The sequence below is a fragment of the Engraulis encrasicolus genome, chromosome 15 (genome assembly GCF_034702125.1).
Source record: "Engraulis encrasicolus isolate BLACKSEA-1 chromosome 15, IST_EnEncr_1.0, whole genome shotgun sequence".
Taxonomy (NCBI): domain Eukaryota; kingdom Metazoa; phylum Chordata; class Actinopteri; order Clupeiformes; family Engraulidae; genus Engraulis; species Engraulis encrasicolus.
Genome location: NC_085871.1, coordinates 19,931,445 through 19,952,711, shown reverse-complemented (window position 1 = coordinate 19,952,711; position 21,267 = coordinate 19,931,445). Strand labels below are relative to the sequence as shown.

The following is a 21,267-nucleotide window of genomic DNA, read 5'->3' as shown; positions in this document are numbered from 1 at the left end:
CATTAAGGTAGGCCCATGATAAATGGAAAACCCAAATACCCACTCATTTTACAAAACATTCAGATTTTATTCTTTCCAAAATTTAAAACTGGGAAAACATTACATACATTAAATTTGCTCTAGGCCTCTTCATTCTTTTATTCCAATTGACAGCAGCTTACTGATGCTATGCAGATGTGAACTTGGCAAAGAAACAATTTAATGTAACAAATATGAGCAAAAAAAAGTCCCATATCTCGGGTTTAACGAGACTTTTTTGAGAATAAACCAAAGAGGATGGTTCCTCTACGCTCCCCCCTCATGGAACAGCAATGGGCCCCAGTATCAGATTGTGCGTCACTTCTAGAAAAACAACATAGACAGATGCACAATTAAAAGACAGACGCACAATTAAAATAGAAAAAAACAAAACATAATAAATTGGGGAAAATATGCCTGAAGAACTTACCTTTAGTTGCTCTTGCCGTCCTGACAGGGCACAGATCTGTGCTGCAGCAGCTGCAGGCTTGGTCATTGCCATCAGCACTGTTCCACCTGAGGAGTACAGTTTAAAAAAAAAAAAATGAAGAACCACCTCTTATCAGGGGACTATAGCAGGTGCAAGAGAAAACCAGGTTAAGTTAAGAGGTTAATCACCTAATAGAAGAGCCTGGAGTACTCAGGACTTCAGGCTTTTCTATTAGGTGATTTACCTCTTAACCTGGTTTACTCCTGAACCAACTTCTTAGTATAGGCCCCAGATCACCATTCACCATGCTCTCTTGAAACGCTTGTAAAATAAACTAATGATTTACAATTCATTCATTTTAAGCGGTTGACTAATTTGCCTGAGTGCATTTCCCACACACAGGATAAAAACACCTGAACTCACCGGTCGTTTTCCATGCTATAGTGGCAGGCTTTGTGTCCACTCTCTGCAGCACGAGCAAGTGGAACTGCTTTCATAGTGCACTTGATGTAAAACTGTAAAAGAATAAAAAAAAATTGAATAGAAGAGGATAGAATATAATTAACAAGTAGTTTAAGTAGGCCTACCAAAACACACCCAATGCACACATAGGTCAACTAACTTGGTCGTTGTTACATGTAAGGATTGCCATGATATTAAATTAATTTATTTGGTAGGAACTATCCATTTATGGACATTAGCTAAAGTCCATCATCTACAAATGCCAGAGTTCAAAGTTCTGATTTCAAACAGGAAAAAAGGGCAACATTTATAGCAGAGGTTCATATTCAGTAACTGAATGAACTGACCAGATGCATAGCTCTGTAGAATGATATGCAAGCAGAACCATGTATATTCAGACACTGTTTCTTCTGAAATATGACAAATCTATCAGAGCTGCGATAGCCCTTGGGGTTCAGACTGATGAATGGCCAATTGAAAGACCGGAATTGACCCCACTATTGAGGTGTGTATGGTTTAATCTTTGCTACCATATTGTAAATATTTGCTTAAATGGTGTCCTAGCAATCCATACAACCAAACATCACATACTGAATCAAGGCTTTCATCAGCAAATCGGAAGGCTTCAATCTGGAACTGCAACTTGTCATCCTGTTGTCTCGGCATGAATTTGGAGCGAGAAGCCATCACTTTGGAGTCAGACAGACACCTTCGAGGAAGAGTCCAGTCAGCACAAATTACCATTTTGCAGAAGAATGAATAAACCATCTACAACAACTGACGAGTGTCAACAATGTAAGTAATAGACAAAATATGCCCAACCCCATAAAAGTGAAAGCCGTGGTTGTGGCAAACATTTGGCCCGCCATGTCATCAGATCAAATTAAAACATAAATGCGTGTGATTTCCGATCACTAAAACTTCAGTGGGTCATATCTCTCTAAACTTTAAAGCATTCACAGAGAGTTAGATCTTATGCTAAGAGTGTCAGAGAACAGATTTTCCCTTCTTGTCAATGTTTGTTATGTCTACACATCTAACTTGTTTCTCATTATGTTCGGGCGTTGGTTTGGCCCGCAACCTCACTTGCGCTACATAATTTGGCCCTTGGAGAAAAATAACTGGAGACCACTGCCCTAACCGCTTACCCATGACTACCCAATATAAAAATACTGTACATTACACATTTAGACGACACATTTCACCCTCAGGACATACAACGTAATGTAGTCCCAATTCTCACTCTCCCTTGGCTTGGGACAACAGACCCGGTTTCCCACCCCTGTTGCCAGGCCTGCCTGCTCCTCTTACCCATGTTTCTCGATGAGAACATAGCTTGTGCCAGGATGCTTTTCTGGCCCAACTGATGCCATGCAGTCCTCCACAAAGATGCGCATAGGTACATGGTTGTGCACTTGCACTGAAGCCTCAATGTTGATCATTTCACCCAGGAAGTATTTCGCTGATGACCTTTTATACTGCCAATCCTCTGCGGTGGGGGCCAAAAAATTACTGGGTTAGAGTTTTCTGTAACAGATTCCAACATTAAAACACTTATTTTAACCAGTTTAACAGAGAAATGCGATATAAAAAACACTTTATTAATAGTTTTGAAAATGGTCGTTGCGTGTAGGCCTATATAGCCCTTCAAATCAGTCAAAAGGTTAGCATGCAGAAACACAGACTTAAAACCAACCAGTCATTAGTTTGAGAGCGAAGTCCATGGTGTTGTGAGAGAGCTTGGAGGATCTGTAAGGAGTCCACGTGGGTCTTAAAACATGGCTGCTGACGTTGTGAACCCTGTTGAATTTGGTGAATTTAAACAAAATCAACAAATTGTAAAAGCAGAGTTCATTGAAAAGCAGTGTTCATCTGAAGAAGAAAAAAAAAATTGTACCTAGAGTATCGGCACTTAATATCAACAGTAACATCATTCAGCCTCACAATTGGGAGGTGCTCTAGTGGTTGCGGTGTGAACGTCAAGGAAAACGTATACACGATCACATCTTCAAACATCTGCAATTAAAGAAAACAAAGTGATTCAGTTGACTTTGGCAACATTTGTCATTTTTGCTGTATTCCTTCAAAACTCAAATGGATAACTAAATATTCACACTGCAAAACTGAACAGTTGTATTTTTTGCAACGTTACAGTAATTCAGCAGCCACATTTCTGTGAGAGTACTTTGTCTCCTGTTGAACTAGCACAGCAAGATGTATTGTGTGGAGCCAGGGCCGGATTAAGATGCCCTGGGTCCCCTAGTTTACAGGTTGCTGTGCCTGTGCATTAATCCAGCTCTGGGTGCAACTAATGTTTAGGGAGCTGGTCTTGGGAATGAACAGGTAAAACCTTCGACAACTAGGGGGAATATGTGTAGTCCTACACCTACACTGCAATACCCTTGAGCTGGGAATCCAATCTCACATTACTCCAGGGACTCCGTTTTAATAATCCATTACTTGGCAAAGAGAACAGGACAGCACCACAGGACCCGTCAGGCAATAAAATATACAACTTTTGAGTGCTTTCCTGTTCTCTTTGTTTGTGTATAATTTTTCAAGGAATGAGCCCTCAGTTGCTTTTTACTTCGGTTTAGTGTGTTCCACCACTTAGTTTGATTAAGTAATAAATAATCCAAGAACAATGGGTTTACCTGCGTCCTTCCTCCACATTCATGCAAAGGGGTTTCAAAGAAAAGCTCTTTAAGGGACTCGTCCTGCCCAGTTGGAGCACAGCCACCAAGTGAGAGGTCTGCAGGATGAACGAGGTGCCCAGTTCCCAGGAAGTCCATCATCACGGTTAGGTAAAGGGATTTCTGCCCACACACAGCGCTAACTGACTCTGGTGGCACGGGTGGTGGGTGGAGTACAGTCTGCTGTGCTGTCTGAGGAGTCTCCACAGACCCCAGTGGAGTTTGGCGAGTTGTCGGTCCTGAAACGCCTTTAGTATCACTGAGGTGCCACTGTGGGGTTTCGTGGGCCAGGCCAGGCGTTTCACGATGGCCCTCAAAGGTGGGCTCTTTGAAACTCATGTCCAATGGCCTCTGTTCAACTATCTGGTCAGGGATTTGAGCAAACAGATCATGGGGGTGATGAGGAGGCATCGGAAGGCCCATGTCCAGTGGCCTCTGTTCAACTATCCCGTCTGGGATGTCATGAAGACTAAACATGGAGCGGCCTGTCGCCATTGGACGCTGTCGCATAATCTGTCCAGAGCTTTCAACCAAAGGGAAATGAAATATGCGTGGCTTTGACCGAGTCGCCTCCTGTGGTCTCTGTGGCATCTCATGTCCAGGATTACTACGCTGCGAGTTAGACATCTCTAGACTTTTTGTCCACCGGGCCGGTTTCACTCTCAAGACCTTTCCATTTTTGAGATCTTCTGAATGCTCCTGGTGTGTCGTCCATGTTCTGTCCCTTACACTACCGATTTCTTTTATCTGCACTGGTCCTCCATGGTCACGATTATGTCGGTCAATTTGGTGTTGACTTTGCCAATGAACTACTCCACCCAAAGACTTCATATCCCGAGAGAACTGTGAAGATAAAGAAACACTGCAGGCACACAGAAGCATCTGAAGAAAGTTCGACAGCCAGCGTGACCTCATTGTTAAAAGAACCAGACAGGTTCCATGGACTGAAACACACTACAAGATTCCCCAGCCTTCCAAATGCATTTATACCTCACAGTCAGTGAAGTCATTTAGGGGAAACAGGTGTGTCACATTAAGGATTACTGAGCAACAGGTGACAGGGTGATGAGGGAGTCTTGATAACACATTTGTCTCTAGTGAGGAAGGCTGTGCCTTCATTATTAATTTGGCTCTTTCAGATGATTTGCCATCGTTATGCTTTTTTTTAAAGCAGATAAAGGAACCATATTCAGCATTCCTTATAGAGTGTAAACTATTTTTAAAGGTAAACTTAAATATTTGTATAGTTCTCCCTGGATATAAAACACCTGAGACGTTGGTGACTAGCAATTAAGGTTGTTAAGGTGATGTTAATGTATATTTTTAAATGAATATATATATATAAATCCACTGTGGACTAAAGTTTCTAAGACTGTTCAGTCTGTTACATAGGACTATACTTCATATGCTACGTAAACTAAGTTACTAACTTACTAAGTAAAAGAGTATGTCATGACAGTTCTTGGGTGCAAATCAGTTTCCCTCATCCTGTCCTTTGCTGTGGCCTCTGGCCTCAGTGGAGAAAACATTTCCCCAGCCAACAAGCAGGCAACCTTATTCAGCGCTTTCTCCCGTTCAACATCCTGACTGCAAAAGAATGACATGCACATTGTTTTATTCAAGAAATTTAACAAAAACTTGAAATTGCCTTGTATCATGAGATTCCATAGGAATGGACAGGACGACCCAACTTGCACCCCTTGTCAATGGTGTACCTAAGCCTCCACCCCTTCTGGCCAGTTCATGGGGCAGAAAAAAAACTTGACTGGGCTCGAATGGACTACCAAACCCATTTTTCCCGACCCACCTCAACCCCCATCAGGCATATGCTCTACCTCAGAATTAATGATAACCAATGGTGCGATTGGCCACATCATTCGGCAAGCAACTTGAGTTGTGTGCGTGCAAAAATGTCATTTGGACCACACAAGATAAGTCGCAGGTCTGACGTGCACGCCTTCAACCTCAGTTCACGTAAAATGTGAGGCACACATGTAGATTGTCAGTCGCGCACAAATTTTAAAAAAAAATTGCCAAAAATTAGTCTTTCGCCAATCCAAATCTCAATCATGTGTGCATTTTAGGCCTTTGAGCCCTTTTAATGTTATGCCGTGGTTTTTAGCCCATCATAGTCTAATTAAGGCACCTGCAAAAAAAAAAGCCTGTTGAATGCCTTTGCATGGAAAAGGTGCCCTTTCTACCGAACTCAGGCTCATCTTGCGTTAAAATACTTCTCAAAAGCCTGAATGTGGTGTACATGCTGCTCCAGGCACCAAATGTCAAATATACGCAGAATCAGGCTAAAAATCGGTGAAGTCAGAAACCATAAACCTGGTCAGAAACCAGTGCATACCTTTCAATCCTCATATGGAATAAAAAAAATTAAAAAAATTAACAATCCAATTTAACAAGCTTTGACATCATCTGCATGTTAGTCTACCAAGTGTATTTACCCCTATATCTCTAAAGCACTGTTTCCCAACCTTTTTTGTCCTGCGTACCCCCTAAGCCATTTTGTCATGTGATGAGTACCCTCTCGCCCTCACATATGACATATGTGTCCTCTATCCCAATGTGACTACACTCAATATATTTGCTATTATTAAATTTTTCCGCGTACCCCCTGAGGTGTGCTCGCGTACCCCTAGTGGTACACGTACCCCTGGTTGGGAAACACTGCTCTAAAGCATAAGTCAGCCAAGCATTTGAATTAAATTTCCAATGGAGTCACTGCTAATACACCAATCAAAAGAATAGTGTTCCTTTCACCAGTACTTTAAAGATGACACACTTTCATTAATGTTTTATTTAATGTTTTATTTAAGCATTAGTTATTGAACTCAAGTCATGGCAAATCTAGAAAATCCTCTTCTGAACATCAATGGGTCCCAGTACTACAGTCCGCTTCTTAACACCTGCAAGACACAGCAAAAATAAATCCATCTTAAGTGTATATGTTTGACTTCACAATGTCATCCCATTTAAAAGGTGCACTGTGTAGGATGGTGGCTAGTCTAGCAATAGCAACTATTGCAACTATGCTGCCTGTTGCCAAAATTGTGCTTTTCATGGTTTACTAAATAATCAACTAATGTTTACTAGTATGATCAAAGTATTGCTTACTGGACATTCAAAAAAAATGGCAGACAAAATGGGAATATTGCACTTCATATATAAAAAAGGGAATCTTCCAGTCATAATAAATACTTAGAATCTGATGGTGGTGGTGTGTAGACGTGAAGATGACATTTGTGAATGGGCAGTATAAATTCTGGAAAGAACCAAAATATTACACAGAATCTTTAAGACATTGGTCATTTTTAGTAGGGTGTAGGGTAATACTATTTACCATGAAGGCTTCTTGACACCCTGCGCTTTGGGCAGGTTTCCTCATCACAGCAGCTGCAGAGCTCATCATGACCATCAGCATCAACCCACCTGGAAAAAGCAAATCATTTAGGCAAGGACACAGTGGGTAGGCCATTTCCCAAAGTACAGTGTCCTAGCCTTGCTAGAACGAGTAACACCCATTGGCACCCGGTGTATCCAATTATTAATTACACTTAGAACTAGTGATCGGATACTAATGTGAAATCAGCGAAAAATGGGCATTACTTGTCCTAGAACGGCTAGGAGCATAGAGGTAGAACATTAGACTAGCGGTGACACAGCAATTTGTCACAGCACATGCATCCTCCAATCTTGTGCAGGTAGTGTAGGCACCTTCCGTGAGTGTGAATCAATGGAGAACACTCACCTGTGTAAAAATGTGGACTAAAACTGTGACTGAAGTAACACATTTATCAAAGACCAGATTTGAGAAGCTAAGTATTATCTAGTCATAAGAGTGGATAAAATCATTTAAAAATATAATTTTATGAATTATGTAGATATTTTGCAACACATTTCAACTATTGTCCTTGTATAATGTGTTGACATTAAGCCATTTTTTGACAGGCGAGCCTCCTCCATTCATTCGTACCTCAAAAAAAAAAAAGTCAGTCACGGATTGCCTTGAAAAGGAGGCCGGGTCAGCTCTAATCTAAAGCTCTACAGCTAGGACACTTAATTTTGGGAAATACCCAGTGAAATGGTTACATGAGATGAAAATGCCTGATGCCTACATGACCCATCTTGAAACCCATCTTGGCCTTAACGTTAACGTTGAATGTTACTCAAGACCACAGAATTTGTCCATCAGTTGAAAGGTCATCTGAAAAAAGTAGCCCATGCCTCTGGCAGGAAATCACTTACATGTCCCTTTTCTTGGAGAAATGGCAAGCCTTATGTGCATGCTCCTTTGCGGAGGAATTCAAGACAGCCCTCAGAGTACAGGTGAGGTATACCTGGAAAACAAAGTTAAACATTTAAAAACATAACTAAATGGGTGACGAGCACACCAGAGGAACATTTTGGCCCTTTGAACAGTAAGAGAAATAGTAATGCCTACCATCATGACTAAAACACAAATCAGAAAAGGGTCATACTAACCGTATTCTCGCCAACTCCAGCAAACCTGAAGGTTTCCAACTGAAATCTTCGTATCCCACCCCATGCATGTGGCATGAACTGGGAACGGGACTGGTCCAACTTTGAGTCCATCAGACAGCTGTATAGTTATGAAGAAATACAAAATGTTACCAGTTCTGCTGGAAATCGTGCTTTTATGATTGTACAAAACCTGATAATTCCAATGATTATTGTGTGGACTAGTGCGTGCTCCTTAAATGTACCACCCACTTACCCATCTTTTTCTATGATGTAGTAAACAGGTTGTGCCCCATCATCAATGTCTGGAGAAGCCACACACTCTTCCACATCTAGATGGAGTGGCGCATGTCCCAGCTCTTGAACGGAAGCCTCAATGTTCAAGACCTCACCCAGGAAATAGTGGAGGGAAGCCCGCTCAGCCGACCAATCATCTGCAAGAGAGAGGATACAGTTGTCAAAATCAAGTCTAGTGTACATTGTCAAAAATCTAGGTTGCAGGGTTAGCATAGAAGTTTGTAATTGCGTTTCACCAATATCCAATGTGCAGTTAAACTGAACATACATAGGCCTATAGGACATTGACAAAAATCAGACACAATGTAAGGCCAATGCTCACCATTTAATTACAGTAGTGCACCATTTAGTGCACCGTTTGAAGTCTATGAACCATACACCCACTCAATGCAGTTTGTAAATTTGTATCCAATCTTATAATTAGGAGACAAAAAAAATGCATACCATTCATGAGCTTCAGAGAAAAGGCCAGAGTCCCCTCAGAAACCTGAGCATCACTAAAGGCTTGAAACACAGGCATCAGTCCACTGCTGCTCACAGTCTGCCATCTGAGAAGACAGTAAATAAATGTAGGATTTTCTTTTCAAAACATCCGTGTTGTGAGGGGCAAGATGCTAAGCAGCCAACCATATGAGCTAATTTTTGACCAACAGCAGTTTCCAGCAATCAGAGGTTGAATAATGCACCAGGGATTGTTTACAAATGCTAAACCCATGTATAAGGGGGAAAACACAGCAACCCACAACCTGACCCATTTCAAGTTGGAATCCTTACCTCTGATATTGACAGGAAATATTGACCATAGCACTGGGAAATCTAACAGCAGAGGTCTCCTCTGACACATAGGACAGCAAAAATGTATACGTCAACAGGTGTTCAGTCATCTGCAATTGTGGAGGAGGGGGGGTGAAAAAAATCACAGCAGGTATTTTAAGCAAAAGAGTTTGGGTGGGAAATACCATATGCAGACATAAAAAAGTCATAACATGCTGCAACAAAATGACCAAGGACTAATGATTTCAATCATGATCTTTAAATGTGTGCTAAAGACTTTAAAAACATTTTAAGAGCATCTTGGACATTTAATCTCTAGTCCATGAAGATTTCCTCTAAAGAACACCTTCTGATGCACTTCAGCTACACTACTATCCTCCCCACTCACTACATACCTCAACAGTACTTCCACATTTGTGCAGCTCAGTCTCAAACAGCAGCGTCTCAGAGGAAGAGTCAAATGCTGTTGGAGCACAATCGCCAAGCATGACATCTGCCGGACTGATCAGTTGTCCAACACCAAAGAAGTCCCTTTTCACCTGCAGATGGAGACAAGTGTATTTGTATAGCACATTTCACACAGAGAAGCAGTTCGATGTGGCCTGGGTATTGAGACCATGATGATCACATAAGTTAGTGCAGTGTCAAAAGGGTGTATAGGCCAAGCCCAGGGAATATCACAAAAATAAAAAATCACCACACTTGATTAAATAAGAAAGAAAACGTAAAATGAAAGATTAAAAAAGGAATATAAGCATACCTGCAGATGGAGAAGACTCTCACCGCAATCAGCGCTGAGCGACTCTGGGCCCATGACCTCATCGGTAGGAAGCTCAGCAGACTGGGAACTTTGCTGTGGCTCCCCGTTGTCGCTCGTTTCCATATCTGTCTGCTCAGCAACAGCCTGGCCCCAGAAATATGGTCTGTCACCCCCTGAATGCTGCACCTGTGTCTGGGTCCGTGTCGGCGTCTGTGTTGGAGAAATTGCAGTAGTACGATTGGTAGACATTGTTTGGCTAGGGGAGACGTCATCAAACTCAAGTGCTGGGAAGTCCATTTCCTTTGCACGGTGCGATTTGCTGGCATAACCACCCTTTGAAGAAGCAGGCTTCTTTGGCTTGGGATTCCAGGGCACCCAACTTTGCTTCACAGTAGAAGACTGCTGACGTTGACCCTTGTGCTGGTTCTGGGTCTGGGTCTTCGGACTTTGTTTCTTAGGCCAAGGTCGAGGTTCCAGCCATGGCTCATCCCCTTGCCAGTCTTCGGCCTCAGCTGTACTCACCGCCTTTGGCTTCAGTGGATGAACAGGTAGCCGTTGTCTAGACTTCTCAAGAAGAAACTGCAGAGTTTTCCACTGACGCTGTGGCATCACCTTCAGCTTCAGAGTAGCGTCCTCCGACGCAGGTGTCTGCTCGTCCTTTTGTCCCCCTTCATCTTCTTGCACTCCTTGATGCTTAGCCATAAGAAGCTCTACTGGCTGCTGCGGCTTGAGTTTCACCTCATCCCATGCACCCTCCTCAGATACAGCTGCCCAGCAGTAGACCCATAATAGCACTAAGACACAGGCTACACCTCCAGCAGAGACCATCATGGCACCAGGCTGTTGTGTGGTCAACTATGCACGCTCTCCAAGTGGTCACCACACCACATGGCTTTTTATGTGGTCCAAGCCACGAATGGTGGTGGTGGTGATTGGGGAGTGCCCAACACCTGCAGCTGCTTAATTTCAATCATTCCATTAGGTCCAGGTGATTGTCTTAAATCAGAGCTGCCTCACTGGATCAAATGGTTTGATTGACCATTTTCAACCTGGACCCCGTTTCTAGAAAGCATCATTGCTAACCACTTTGCAATTTACCAGGTTTCCAATGGGAAATTGCATTGCAACCAATTAAGTTGCTAACTTAGTTAGCAAAGATGTTGTCGAGAAATGCACCCCTGTTTTCAGTTTCTATTTATGTATTTCATAAAGTCTTAACAAATCTGAAGCCCATTTTTTGCCAAAACACAAACAGCAAACAGTGTGGTGAATTCTTGTTTTAATTGGTTTGCTGATTGGGGATGAAAGTCAGGTGAGGTGTTAGCAATAAGACATGTCGTCTTGTCTTTCATCACCACCCAACACATGATAAACAACTCACAGTGGCACCTACTGTATAGGAAAAAATACATTTAATTTTTCAAGGTTATTGTTTAGTGTTCACATCCTATGAAAACAGAAGCACTAACTATCCATATTGTATATGTAAATATTTCTTTGAAATATTTTGTTACATGTTGTCTGTTTACTACAATGAAAAATATAAAATTTAACATGTAATATCTCACAGACTGTCAAATAAGTTGACATTCTGGTGATATTGCTTGTAAAGGGCCTCTGCAAGTTTGCAGACTTACTAAACTTGTAAGAGCAATGAAGTAGTAGCACTACTTGTTGTTGACAGCTGTGCTTAGCAGTCACCTCTAGAGGGCAGTAAAAGTCCACATACTCCAACATACAGTATGAGCTGTTTCAGAAATTAACCCTCAGTGCGATTCAGCACAGCAGTGTGACAGTTATCTGAAGACAATGCATTTCAAATGATTAGAGGACGCTGAAACAATTTTTTTGTGTCTGGTATGTGTTCAAAATCCCAAAAATGTACAGTCTGCTTTGATAGATTTTTGTATGTGTGACAGTAGTGACATTGTGGCTGAGTTGTGGGAGTTGTGGGAGTCTTTAAAACGTTGGAGGCCTCGGTGCTGGTGTGTGTCAGTGCACACGTAGAGAAGCCCTCAGAGGCCTGAGCATGTACACTGAGAATGGGCTTCAGAGGCGTGTGTGTGTGTGTGTGTGTGTGTGTGTGTGTGTGTGTGTGTGTGTGTGTGTGTGTGTGTGTGTGTGTGTGTGTGTGTGTGTGTGTGTGTGTGTGTGTGTGTGTGTGTGTGTGTCCACTGAGGGGGGGGGGGTCCTGACCACTGGGACTTCCTGTGGGGACGGAAGCTACACACACACACACACACACACACACACACACACACACACACACACACACACACACACACACACACACATTCTCACACTCACCCACCCAAACAGTCAAATGCATGTGCAAGTTGAAAGTTCTCAAGCCTGATAGTACTATGTCTCAGGGCCTGATTTCAGGCTTGACAGAGTTTGCAAAGATTAAAACCCAGAGAATATTGAGTCATTAGTTTATTCTTACTTCAAAAAGTGTCAACATTTCAGGCTTGGGATTTTCTTCTTCTAGCAGACCCGAGCTCTGCTCTGTTCTATTCTGTTCTATTCTATTATATGGTATCTGTTATATGGTCAGTCAGTCATGGATAAGCGGTTAGGGCGTCTAGAGTATGGACCTTTCCCTATACCTATATTCCCCAATGATACCAGAATTGCAATTGCACACTCCAAATTATTTCAGTGTGAAGGACAATGCATGGAGCTCCTGCACAAGTTTGTTCTCCCCCTCCCCCCCCCCCCCCCCATTTTGTCTGGAACTAAATGACTTTAAACTTTAATGTTGCTGCCCTCACCCTTTGGAACAGTCTACCTCTCCATGTCCGTCAAGCCCCCACACTGGCTACGTTCAAAAAGCACCTAAAATCACACTTAGGTGCTGTTTCCATGTAGATGGATATTTTTATATGTGGATATTTTTTTCTCCTGGTTGCATTGTTTTTGTATTGGTTTTGTCCTTCCGTTTCCACGTAGCAGACATTTGAAATCCTGGTATAAAAAGCAGGAGAAAGAAATCCTGTTTAGGGGGCTGAAACGCATATTGCGTTTACACCTCAACTGGAGAAAAAAATACCCTGCTAAAAAAATATCCTGCTACGTGGAAACAGCACCTTATTCACTGAGGTCTATGGTCCTTAACCACCCTGCCCAACCCCACCTCCTCTCCTCTCTGTCTATTCCCCTGCCCACTCTCCTTATGTAAAGCGACCTTGGGTTACTTGAGAGGCGCTATATAAAACCAAGTTATTATTATTAAACATATAACCCAACTGGCAACTGTGGTACGTTAAGATGTCGACTTCCCTTGGGCAACTTGTGGAAGCAGTTTAAGGCGGCTAGAGCAATGGCTGTTCTAGTGTAAGAAACGGACTACATCATGATACGTTGTTGTACAGAAATGACACCACGAGCAGTACTGCTTAATTTAAAACTCAGATGTGAAAGGTACAAGGACATGAACAACTACCTCAGACTTGAGCACACAAACCAGCAGGGACACAGACTCCATACTTATGCCAGAGGAAAGGAGGAAGCTCAATCGTGGTTGAGGATTTAGAAAAGATGGTTAAGGGAAACTAAAAGTGTATGTGCCTGGCCTTGATGAGTGCCATAGTGGAAGGAGGCACATGATCTGGATGAAAATCAGAAGGCATTTGAAATCTTGGGAGGTTTTGCCACCTCAGGTGATACCAATGTCCTTTTTTAGTCCTGGCCCATGTACTAAAGGTGAGTGATTCAGTAGGACACCTGATCTGAACACAAACATAAATGGGTTTGGAAGAGACAGAACTGGTCATCAGTCTGGTGTGATCATTTTTGCACAACCATAATTTCACAAAAGGAGAAAAACTGCATCATTTAAGGACATTAGCAAGGGTTCAGAATGAGAAAGTTGAAGGGGGGGGCGGTGGTGTTTACTCGCTCATTTAGATAACCAAAGTTGCCTCTTTACATTGAAAACTTTGCTTATGGACATCAAATAGTCCCGACATAATGAATTGTTTTAGACAACCAAGACTGTACATACACACACACACTTCAAAACAATGGTTAAATAAACCAGAAACAGCAATTAGATGGGTTTGACATTTTACTGAAGCTTCAAAGATTAGACCTGGAGAGACAAAAGAGAAAATTCATGTTAGAATTTGACAAGCCAATTCCAGCTACGCAATCTAGACCTAGTAAAAACCACTAGACAGCAAGTCCAAACACAATTCAATCTACAAAACATGAGACAAGCATCTTGAAGCATCAGGGTTGTACAGCACACATCCATGTGTAGTACTAGAGGCACTGGAAAGGCCATAGTGACTCCAGCTGGTCTGAACCGAAATTAGGATTCATAAGGCATGGAGACAAGTGTAGAAAAGGAAGACCAAGAAAATCCCATGTTAAGGTGCAGGACAAAGACATCTTTAGTGTGAGGAGTCCACACACTTGAATTCCTTTTTTTCCTGTTTTAATCTTTGAGGCCTTCAGATTCTACATCTAGGTAGAGAATCAGAGGAAGACCTCAATGATCAAAACGTCCTTCTACCATGGAAGTAAACACAAAACAAGGCATTCAAGTGTAGACATCTCATTCTAAAATGTGGAATGAAGTGTAGGCCTTGACAGTCTGTGCTGAACTGCCAGAAGCCATCTAGCAGGCAATGTAAAAGGGTTCTTCAATATAGCCAACTTAACACCCCCAGCTAGTCCAGCGGTGGATACCAACCTTCAGCTGAGAGAGTAGAGCTGCCGCTTCTGCTGCTGTTTAGACTTGTGCCCTGCTGTAAGGGAATGTTGCTTGGTCTGCTGCTTTGGTGGGGCTGTAGCCTGTGTTGTCAAGGATGGCTGTGTCTGTTGCACAGATTTGGACGCAGCCTGAGGCTTCTGGTCATCATACATCTGTGCCACAGGTGTTTTGGATTTGGCATGTTGAGGAACGCTACCCCCGTCTTGTTGCTTGGTCTGCTGCTTTGGTGGGTCTGTAGCCTGTGTTGTCAAGGATGGCTGAGTCTGTTGCACAGATTTGGACGCAGCCTGAGGCTTCTGGTCGTCATAGATCTGTGCCACAGGTGTTTTGGATTTGGCATGTTGAGGAATACTACCCCCATCTTGTTGCTTGGTCTGCTGCTTTGGTGGGGCTGTAGCCTGTGTTGTCAAGGATGGCTGTGTCTGTTGCACAGATTTGGACGCAGCCTGAGGCTTCTGGTCATCATACATCTGTGCCACAGGTGTTTTGGATTTGTCATGTTGAGGAATACTACCCCCATCTTGTTGCTTGGTCTGCTGCTTTGGTGGGGCTGTAGCCTGTGTTGTCAATGGCTGAGTCTGTTGCACAGATTTGGACGCGGCCTGAGGCTTCTGGTCATCATAGAGCTGTCCCACAGGTTGTTTGGATTTCTCTGGTGACTGAGATTCATCTTTGATTTCCTGTTGTTCATCTTTGAAGACCTGTGTTTGCTGCTGTTGAGTGATAACCCCCTTGATGCCAGAGTTGCTGCTGGTGGATGGCTTGTTGTGAATGCTGTTGCTGACACTTTGGGTCTTCTGGCCTTGGTCAGGACCTCTACCAGGATCATGGAGCCCTAAAGACGCAGAAACTTTATTTGGGACCACAATAAACAGATATCCATAATAAGGGAATTACCATCATCTCAAAAAGGTAAATCTATTGAGCAAGGGTACTTCACTTTAGCCTGGCTCTCGCGAGACCCCTAGTGCTTCGTGCAGCCAGGTTAACTTCACTTACCATTTGCAAGCCCAAGGTCATAGGAGGCAATGGCTACAAATAGCAGCGTTAGGCTACAAACAAAAAGTGACAAGTGTCAGACATGATGGCACTGCTAATAGCTTAATTTATTTAGAAATACTGGATGGTTAAAAAAAACATACCTGTACCGTTTTCCATTTGCACCCCACATCATCCAACTGTTATTAGTTGCTACCACCACACAGTTGACACAAAGTCACATTGCAGCAGTGGCATCAAGGCAGCTTTTAAGGCAGATTAGATTTTGTTTCAACCAATCACACACTGATGAGGGAAAAAAGATCAGCTGAAGAGGTAATTACAGCTAGTGTAATAATCAGGTGTGCTACATAATGAATTGTATTGTTTGGAGTCTGGTTGTTCACCAATCGAAACCACATTCAAAACAATGCAGGCAACCCACCCCTATGAAGGTGTCCCACCCCATATGTTGAAAATAAAACTAAAAGTTGAGGCACCAAGTCATTAACCTGATTTACATCATCTGGCTGCGTTCCCTTTCCTCACACAGCCAGATGATCCACAGCCGCCCGTCACTTTAATAGATGATACATATAAGCAAGACATGTAGGCCTACAGTTTATTTAACATAGCCTGCATCATTAATGAAAAACTGTATCATAGATCTTAATTGTATACGTATCCCACAAGCCCATGACATCTAGATGTCTAAAATTCAAAATTGTTCCACAATTTGGTGATACCGATATGTGAGGGGTTATTTTAGGTTCTGGCCCACTGGTTATTAAGGAAAAAGATTATTTAACCTAATGTGCCTTGAAACCATTTTATACATGTGTGAAAATGTTAAGTCGGCCCCAAGTTGGAAAAGGTTGGGTAACCCTGGATTAGACAATTTAATATTAGTTATTTTAGACTCAAAACCTGTGTGTTCATTGAACATCCATGCATTTCAAAGTAATGCAAAGTTGTAGAACTAAGGTATAGATGAATGCAAGTTGAAAGATTTCTTAATACACAGTATGTCACTATGTAGATCTTTAGAAAACAGATGGGCTCAACAGCTTAATACGCATTACAGCTATATTAGACTCAAAACTCATAGCCATCCATTCAAAATCAACTCAAACTAGGCTATTACAGAACTTTGGTAGACCTATGGAGAAAACTAGAAGATATTTCAGTGGACCTTATATCACATCTAGAGCATGGGGGCCGCTAGGGGGGGGAAAGTGGTACAGATTCTAAGGGCCCAAGCACTGATAGGAGCCCTTAAGGGGGCCCAAGCACTGAGAGGGGGCCTTAAGGGGGCCCAAAATTTGAATCTTTCATGGGGCCCAACATTTCTGGCAGCGCCCCTGCATCAGACTAAAGCCCTATTCCGACGGGACTAGTTTAATGGGAGGACCTGGGGTAAAAGTAATAATAACCGGGAAAGTAGTCCCGTCTGACCGCGCCAAGTCAGTGAAGATAGCGGAGTATGTCGAGTAAACTTCACCGCGACTTTTACCTCCTGTAAAAGGGTCCGGAGATATTACCCAATACTAATCCCGTCCGAATGCGACCCTATGTAAAGATGTCTGGTTAAGTGCACGAAACGCACAATATATTAATTCTCTCCCGGCTTGCAAACATTACAGTCTTGCAGTAAACTATTAGGCCAGTTTTGTTTTAGGGAGTTGTTCCAAGCTGTGCTCGCTGTCAAAATCAGACAGCATGGTCAAACACACTCTCCAAATGAAAAGACACACAAGCAGACGCGTTAGAATGGATTTTGATGGGTTAGTAAACCAACAGGCAATATTTAGAATTGTGCCACGGGACCAAACGCCTCAATGGATGCACAATATCGTGCTCAAAAATCAATATTGTGGAGTTGGCTCGCGCATGACAAGTGCAGTCGCAGGTGCGTGATGAGTAACCCCTCCTACTTTCTGTTCGTTTACTGAAATATTTAAATCCAGTCTGAATCAGACATTTCTATTACTGACGTCTTGAGATAAAAATCACATTCCCCCACGTCCATACATTAAACTAGTCCCGTCGGAATAGAGTAGAGTAGAGTAGAGTAGAGTTCTTTTAGAAATCCAGAGGGAAATTAAGGTCTCTTGACTTGTAGCCTAAAGGTTGCCGGTTCGATTCCCGACCCGCCAGGTTGGTTGGGGGAGTAGTTAACCAGTATTCTCCCCCATCCCCCTCCATGACTGAGGTACCCTGAGCATGGTGCTGTCCCACCGCACTGGTCTCTTTCTGGCGCCATTGGGGGCTGCCCCCTTTGCACGGGTGAGGCATACAGTAAATGCAATTTCGTTGTGTGCAGTGTGCACTTGTGTGCTGTGTCAAAGTGCTGATGGGAGTTGGAGTTTCCCAGTTGGGCTATTCACTTTTCATTATTCTATTCTATTCTATTCTATTAGGTAATGTATAGGCCTACTTATCACATAAAAGGGCTCTGCAATCCACAAGGCATTTTCACATAATGGCTAAAACCACTGGCACATACACTATGCTTTCCAGTGACAGTAAATGCTTCATCCATGTTGCGTTATTTCAGTACCCCAATATACTCTAAACTCTGATTATTCTCAAACCAGATTCATGTGTCATGTCTTGTTAAATCTTTTTATTTCAAAGGACATTCAAACATGCAAACATTTTTCTCTTTTGTTCGTGTAGCTTACAAGTCCTTTTCGAAGATTTTTTTTATCATGTGTGATTTCTGCCTCTGGGTCAGATCAGAAAGGATCAGATCAGGTCAGAAAGGAATGCGAAGAGAAGTAGAGCATGTTGGAATAAAAAAGGAGAGAGAGAGAGAGCAAGAGAGGGAGTGGCAGAAGAAGAGAGAATGTGAGGAGGGAAAAAGAGAGGAGGAGAATGGGTAGTGAGAAAATAAATGGGAGAGGGAAAATGAGAAACAATGGGGGGGCATGTTGTGTGTGTGAGAGAAAGGGAGCGAGAGAGGCAAAGAAGGGGTGAGCGAGTTCTAGAGACAAAAAGAGGGATTGAGTGAAGAGAGAGAAGGGGGAGAGAGAAAGTGAGAGAACAGGAGAGAGAAAGAGAGGGAATAGGAGCAAAAAAAATAGCAGGGAAAGAAACAGAGCACTGTCCATCTGAACAAACATTGTCGGGGTGCACAGCAGCGTGCAGAATGTCTCGCATGCGTGCCCCACTCCTCTCTCTCGGTAGGCAGCACTGTCTGACAAGGCTACAAAGGCAGGGCCTACTGGGAGGAAAAACAAGGGAATTCTGGGAATATGGAGTGGCCGTTGTTTTTAACGACCAGCGTGTGTGCGTGCGTGAGGTGTGCGTGTCTGTGTGTGTGTGTGTGTGTGTGTGTGTGTGTGTGTGTGTGTGTGTGCGTGCAGGCGTGTGTGTACCAGAGCATGGCAACCCGACCGAAGCCCGACGGGCCGGGTCGGAACCCGACGGGCCGGGCCGGACTCGGACAAAAAAAAATAGAATATCTGTCGGACTCGGGTCGGGCTCGGGCTTGAACCAAACAGACATTGTGAAAATTGTAAGCAATCAGAGGAAACGTTTCAGTTCATGCAAACGGCAGTTTTGTGATTAAAAAATAAGTAATTGAATATGCATAAATGAAAATGTTGGTAGGCTACTCGTGCGAGTGATTATTATTGGCTGTATGCACGCGCCAGTTACCAGTGGCAACATGGACGCACACTCCCTGTCAGCCGAGCAGGAATGCCGAGTCAACTTGCTTTCTTAATAAGCACCAAATACAGTTGTCAGTGAACGCGTGGTCTTTTGTTGTAGGCCTAGTGTAGGCCATGTTTTAGCATGCCTTCGGTGCTGTCTTAAATGTTGAACATAAAAAGACGAAGTTTGTCACTGTATTGCTCGCCAAGGATTACATTTCCAGCAAGGGGTAGCAAGGAGCATAATATGGATTAAAGAAGACGCACACGCTACGTGGAGTTGCCTAAGGTAGGGGCGAAGAGGTTTCCTGTTACTACTTTGTCCGCTGTGACATTTCATGTCCTTCACGTAGGTTCTTAATTATTGTCACTTTTACTGTAGCCTACAGTTGTAACTATGCGCGTGCAACCTTTCCTGATTTTATATTGACCGCATGGACATCAGGGGAAATGACATTCTCTTGGAGGGCCGAACAGGCTACTGTTCTTCGGGGTGAACTTATAGCCCATCCTTCTTAACGACAAGGAGTGGCATCTTCACCGGCTCGCGGGGATTTATTTGCACTAACGTAACACAGTAACGTAACAAATGCGTCCATAGCCGCGCTGACTGCATCCAAACCGTATTCGTTAGTTTTCGCCTTTCTTATCCTCTCACGCCCCTCCCATGCATTTGATCACAGCACCCAACATCTCTGGTCTAACCGAAAGAAACACAAGGTGCGCTGTCACATGTATGCGTGTGTTTATACTTACTATGCGTGCGTAACTAAATTAGGCTACAGCAAATTGCCTCATCCTAGTTGCCTATCCTGGCTATTTATCACGTGCTATTTTGAGTATGAAGGAGGCCACATAGAAAATATTGCTTGCGCACAGGCTCTGTTGTTATTACAGTGGTCTCGGGCTTCGGACGGGTTCGGACACAAACATTTTAATTAGTCTCGGGCTCGGGTCGGGGTTGATCACTTTTCTGTCGGCTGAGGGCCGGGCTCGGACAGAAAAAACCGGCCCGAGCCACGCTCTAGTGTGTACGTGCATGCGGGCGGGTGTGTATGTGTGTACTTGTGTATTTGTAGGAGTGGTAGGCGTAATCAAACAGCTGCCCAAGCTTTGAAGTTGTACAGCTCTATTTGGGAAACATATTCATGCACCAATGTCATCTCTCTCTCTCTCTCTCTCTCTCTCTCTCTCTCTCTCTCTCTAACACTTCAATGTGATTCTCCCACCTTTGGAGCATTTCAAACACAGCCGTCGCACCTCTGAGTGGTGTGTATCTGTCTGTCTGTCACCCTCATCCTATTCTTCAGTTCCCTCTCTCCTAATTCTATTTATTTTATGTCGATTCAAGATGATGTGTTGACATGTTCTGTATCCCGAATAGGTTATGAGCTATGCCTGTCTCTCTCTCTCTCTCTCTCTCTCTCTCACACACACATACACACATACACACGCAAGCACGTGTAGCCTTGGCCGTTAAGTTGAAAGGGTTGAATAAAATTTGATTTTATTTTAGAGAGGAACAATTGCACGACTACGCCACCAGGGGACTCTCACCCCTAGAGTATTACCCAGAACACACTTCAATGTGGACACGCAAGGTTTGTGGACTAATAAGTGCATTCGACATGACATCAACGCATATATGCGCATTTAGACAGCAATGCACCCTGGATGAAAATGCTGCATGACGGTTAGATTTCCTGTCAAACTTCGAAATTTCGTCGACGTTGCCTTGACGAGGTGACATGTCACATGGTGTAAAACTATCGCGGGATGAATGCGGCTGCAGTCAGATCTTGCAACCTCTGCAGTTGCTTATCCCCTTCAACGCTCGTCGACGGACTGCCTCCGAGGTCACGCGCCCATGAACTGGTTGGTCAACAACTCACTCACGTGTGTATATGGGTCTTGTCTCACACCTCTACACAAGTTTGCGCAGGTCCCCACTTCAGCTCCTCCTCACTGCCTGTCCCCCCACTCCTCAC

General features: G+C 43.3%; 3 protein-coding genes across 4 annotated transcripts; all 3 read right to left on the bottom strand.

The window, feature by feature from the left end:
* Nucleotides 1–43: 43 nt before the first annotated feature.
* Nucleotides 44–4,570, bottom strand: LOC134463873 (zona pellucida sperm-binding protein 3-like). Its single transcript, XM_063217198.1, has 8 exons — nt 3,565–4,570; nt 2,808–2,926; nt 2,607–2,710; nt 2,222–2,399; nt 1,502–1,619; nt 872–963; nt 449–534; nt 44–342 (listed from the first exon to the last, which is right to left on the bottom strand). The coding sequence occupies exons 1-8, from the start codon at nt 4,516–4,518 to the stop codon at nt 299–301; spliced, it is 1,695 nt and encodes a 564-aa protein (XP_063073268.1). The 5' UTR covers nt 4,519–4,570; the 3' UTR covers nt 44–298.
* A 1,835-nt stretch (nt 4,571–6,405) lies between these two features.
* On the bottom strand, nt 6,406–10,806 carry LOC134463872 (zona pellucida sperm-binding protein 3-like). Its single transcript, XM_063217197.1, has 9 exons — nt 9,923–10,806; nt 9,558–9,701; nt 9,163–9,272; nt 8,833–8,936; nt 8,348–8,525; nt 8,095–8,212; nt 7,858–7,949; nt 6,953–7,041; nt 6,406–6,518 (listed from the first exon to the last, which is right to left on the bottom strand). The coding sequence occupies exons 1-9, from the start codon at nt 10,751–10,753 to the stop codon at nt 6,460–6,462; spliced, it is 1,725 nt and encodes a 574-aa protein (XP_063073267.1). The 5' UTR covers nt 10,754–10,806; the 3' UTR covers nt 6,406–6,459.
* A 3,172-nt stretch (nt 10,807–13,978) lies between these two features.
* Nucleotides 13,979–15,882, bottom strand: LOC134464487 (uncharacterized). 2 transcript variants are annotated; one of them, XM_063217926.1, is made up of 4 exons: nt 15,785–15,882; nt 15,642–15,694; nt 14,622–15,477; nt 13,979–14,015 (listed from the first exon to the last, which is right to left on the bottom strand). In XM_063217926.1, the coding sequence occupies exons 1-3, from the start codon at nt 15,814–15,816 to the stop codon at nt 14,624–14,626; spliced, it is 939 nt and encodes a 312-aa protein (XP_063073996.1). In that variant the 5' UTR covers nt 15,817–15,882; the 3' UTR covers nt 13,979–14,015; nt 14,622–14,623. The 2 variants fall into 2 exon arrangements, with proteins under 2 accessions (XP_063073996.1, XP_063073997.1); XM_063217927.1 differs by having other exon boundaries at nt 15,791–15,846.
* Nucleotides 15,883–21,267: the final 5,385 nt, after the last annotated feature.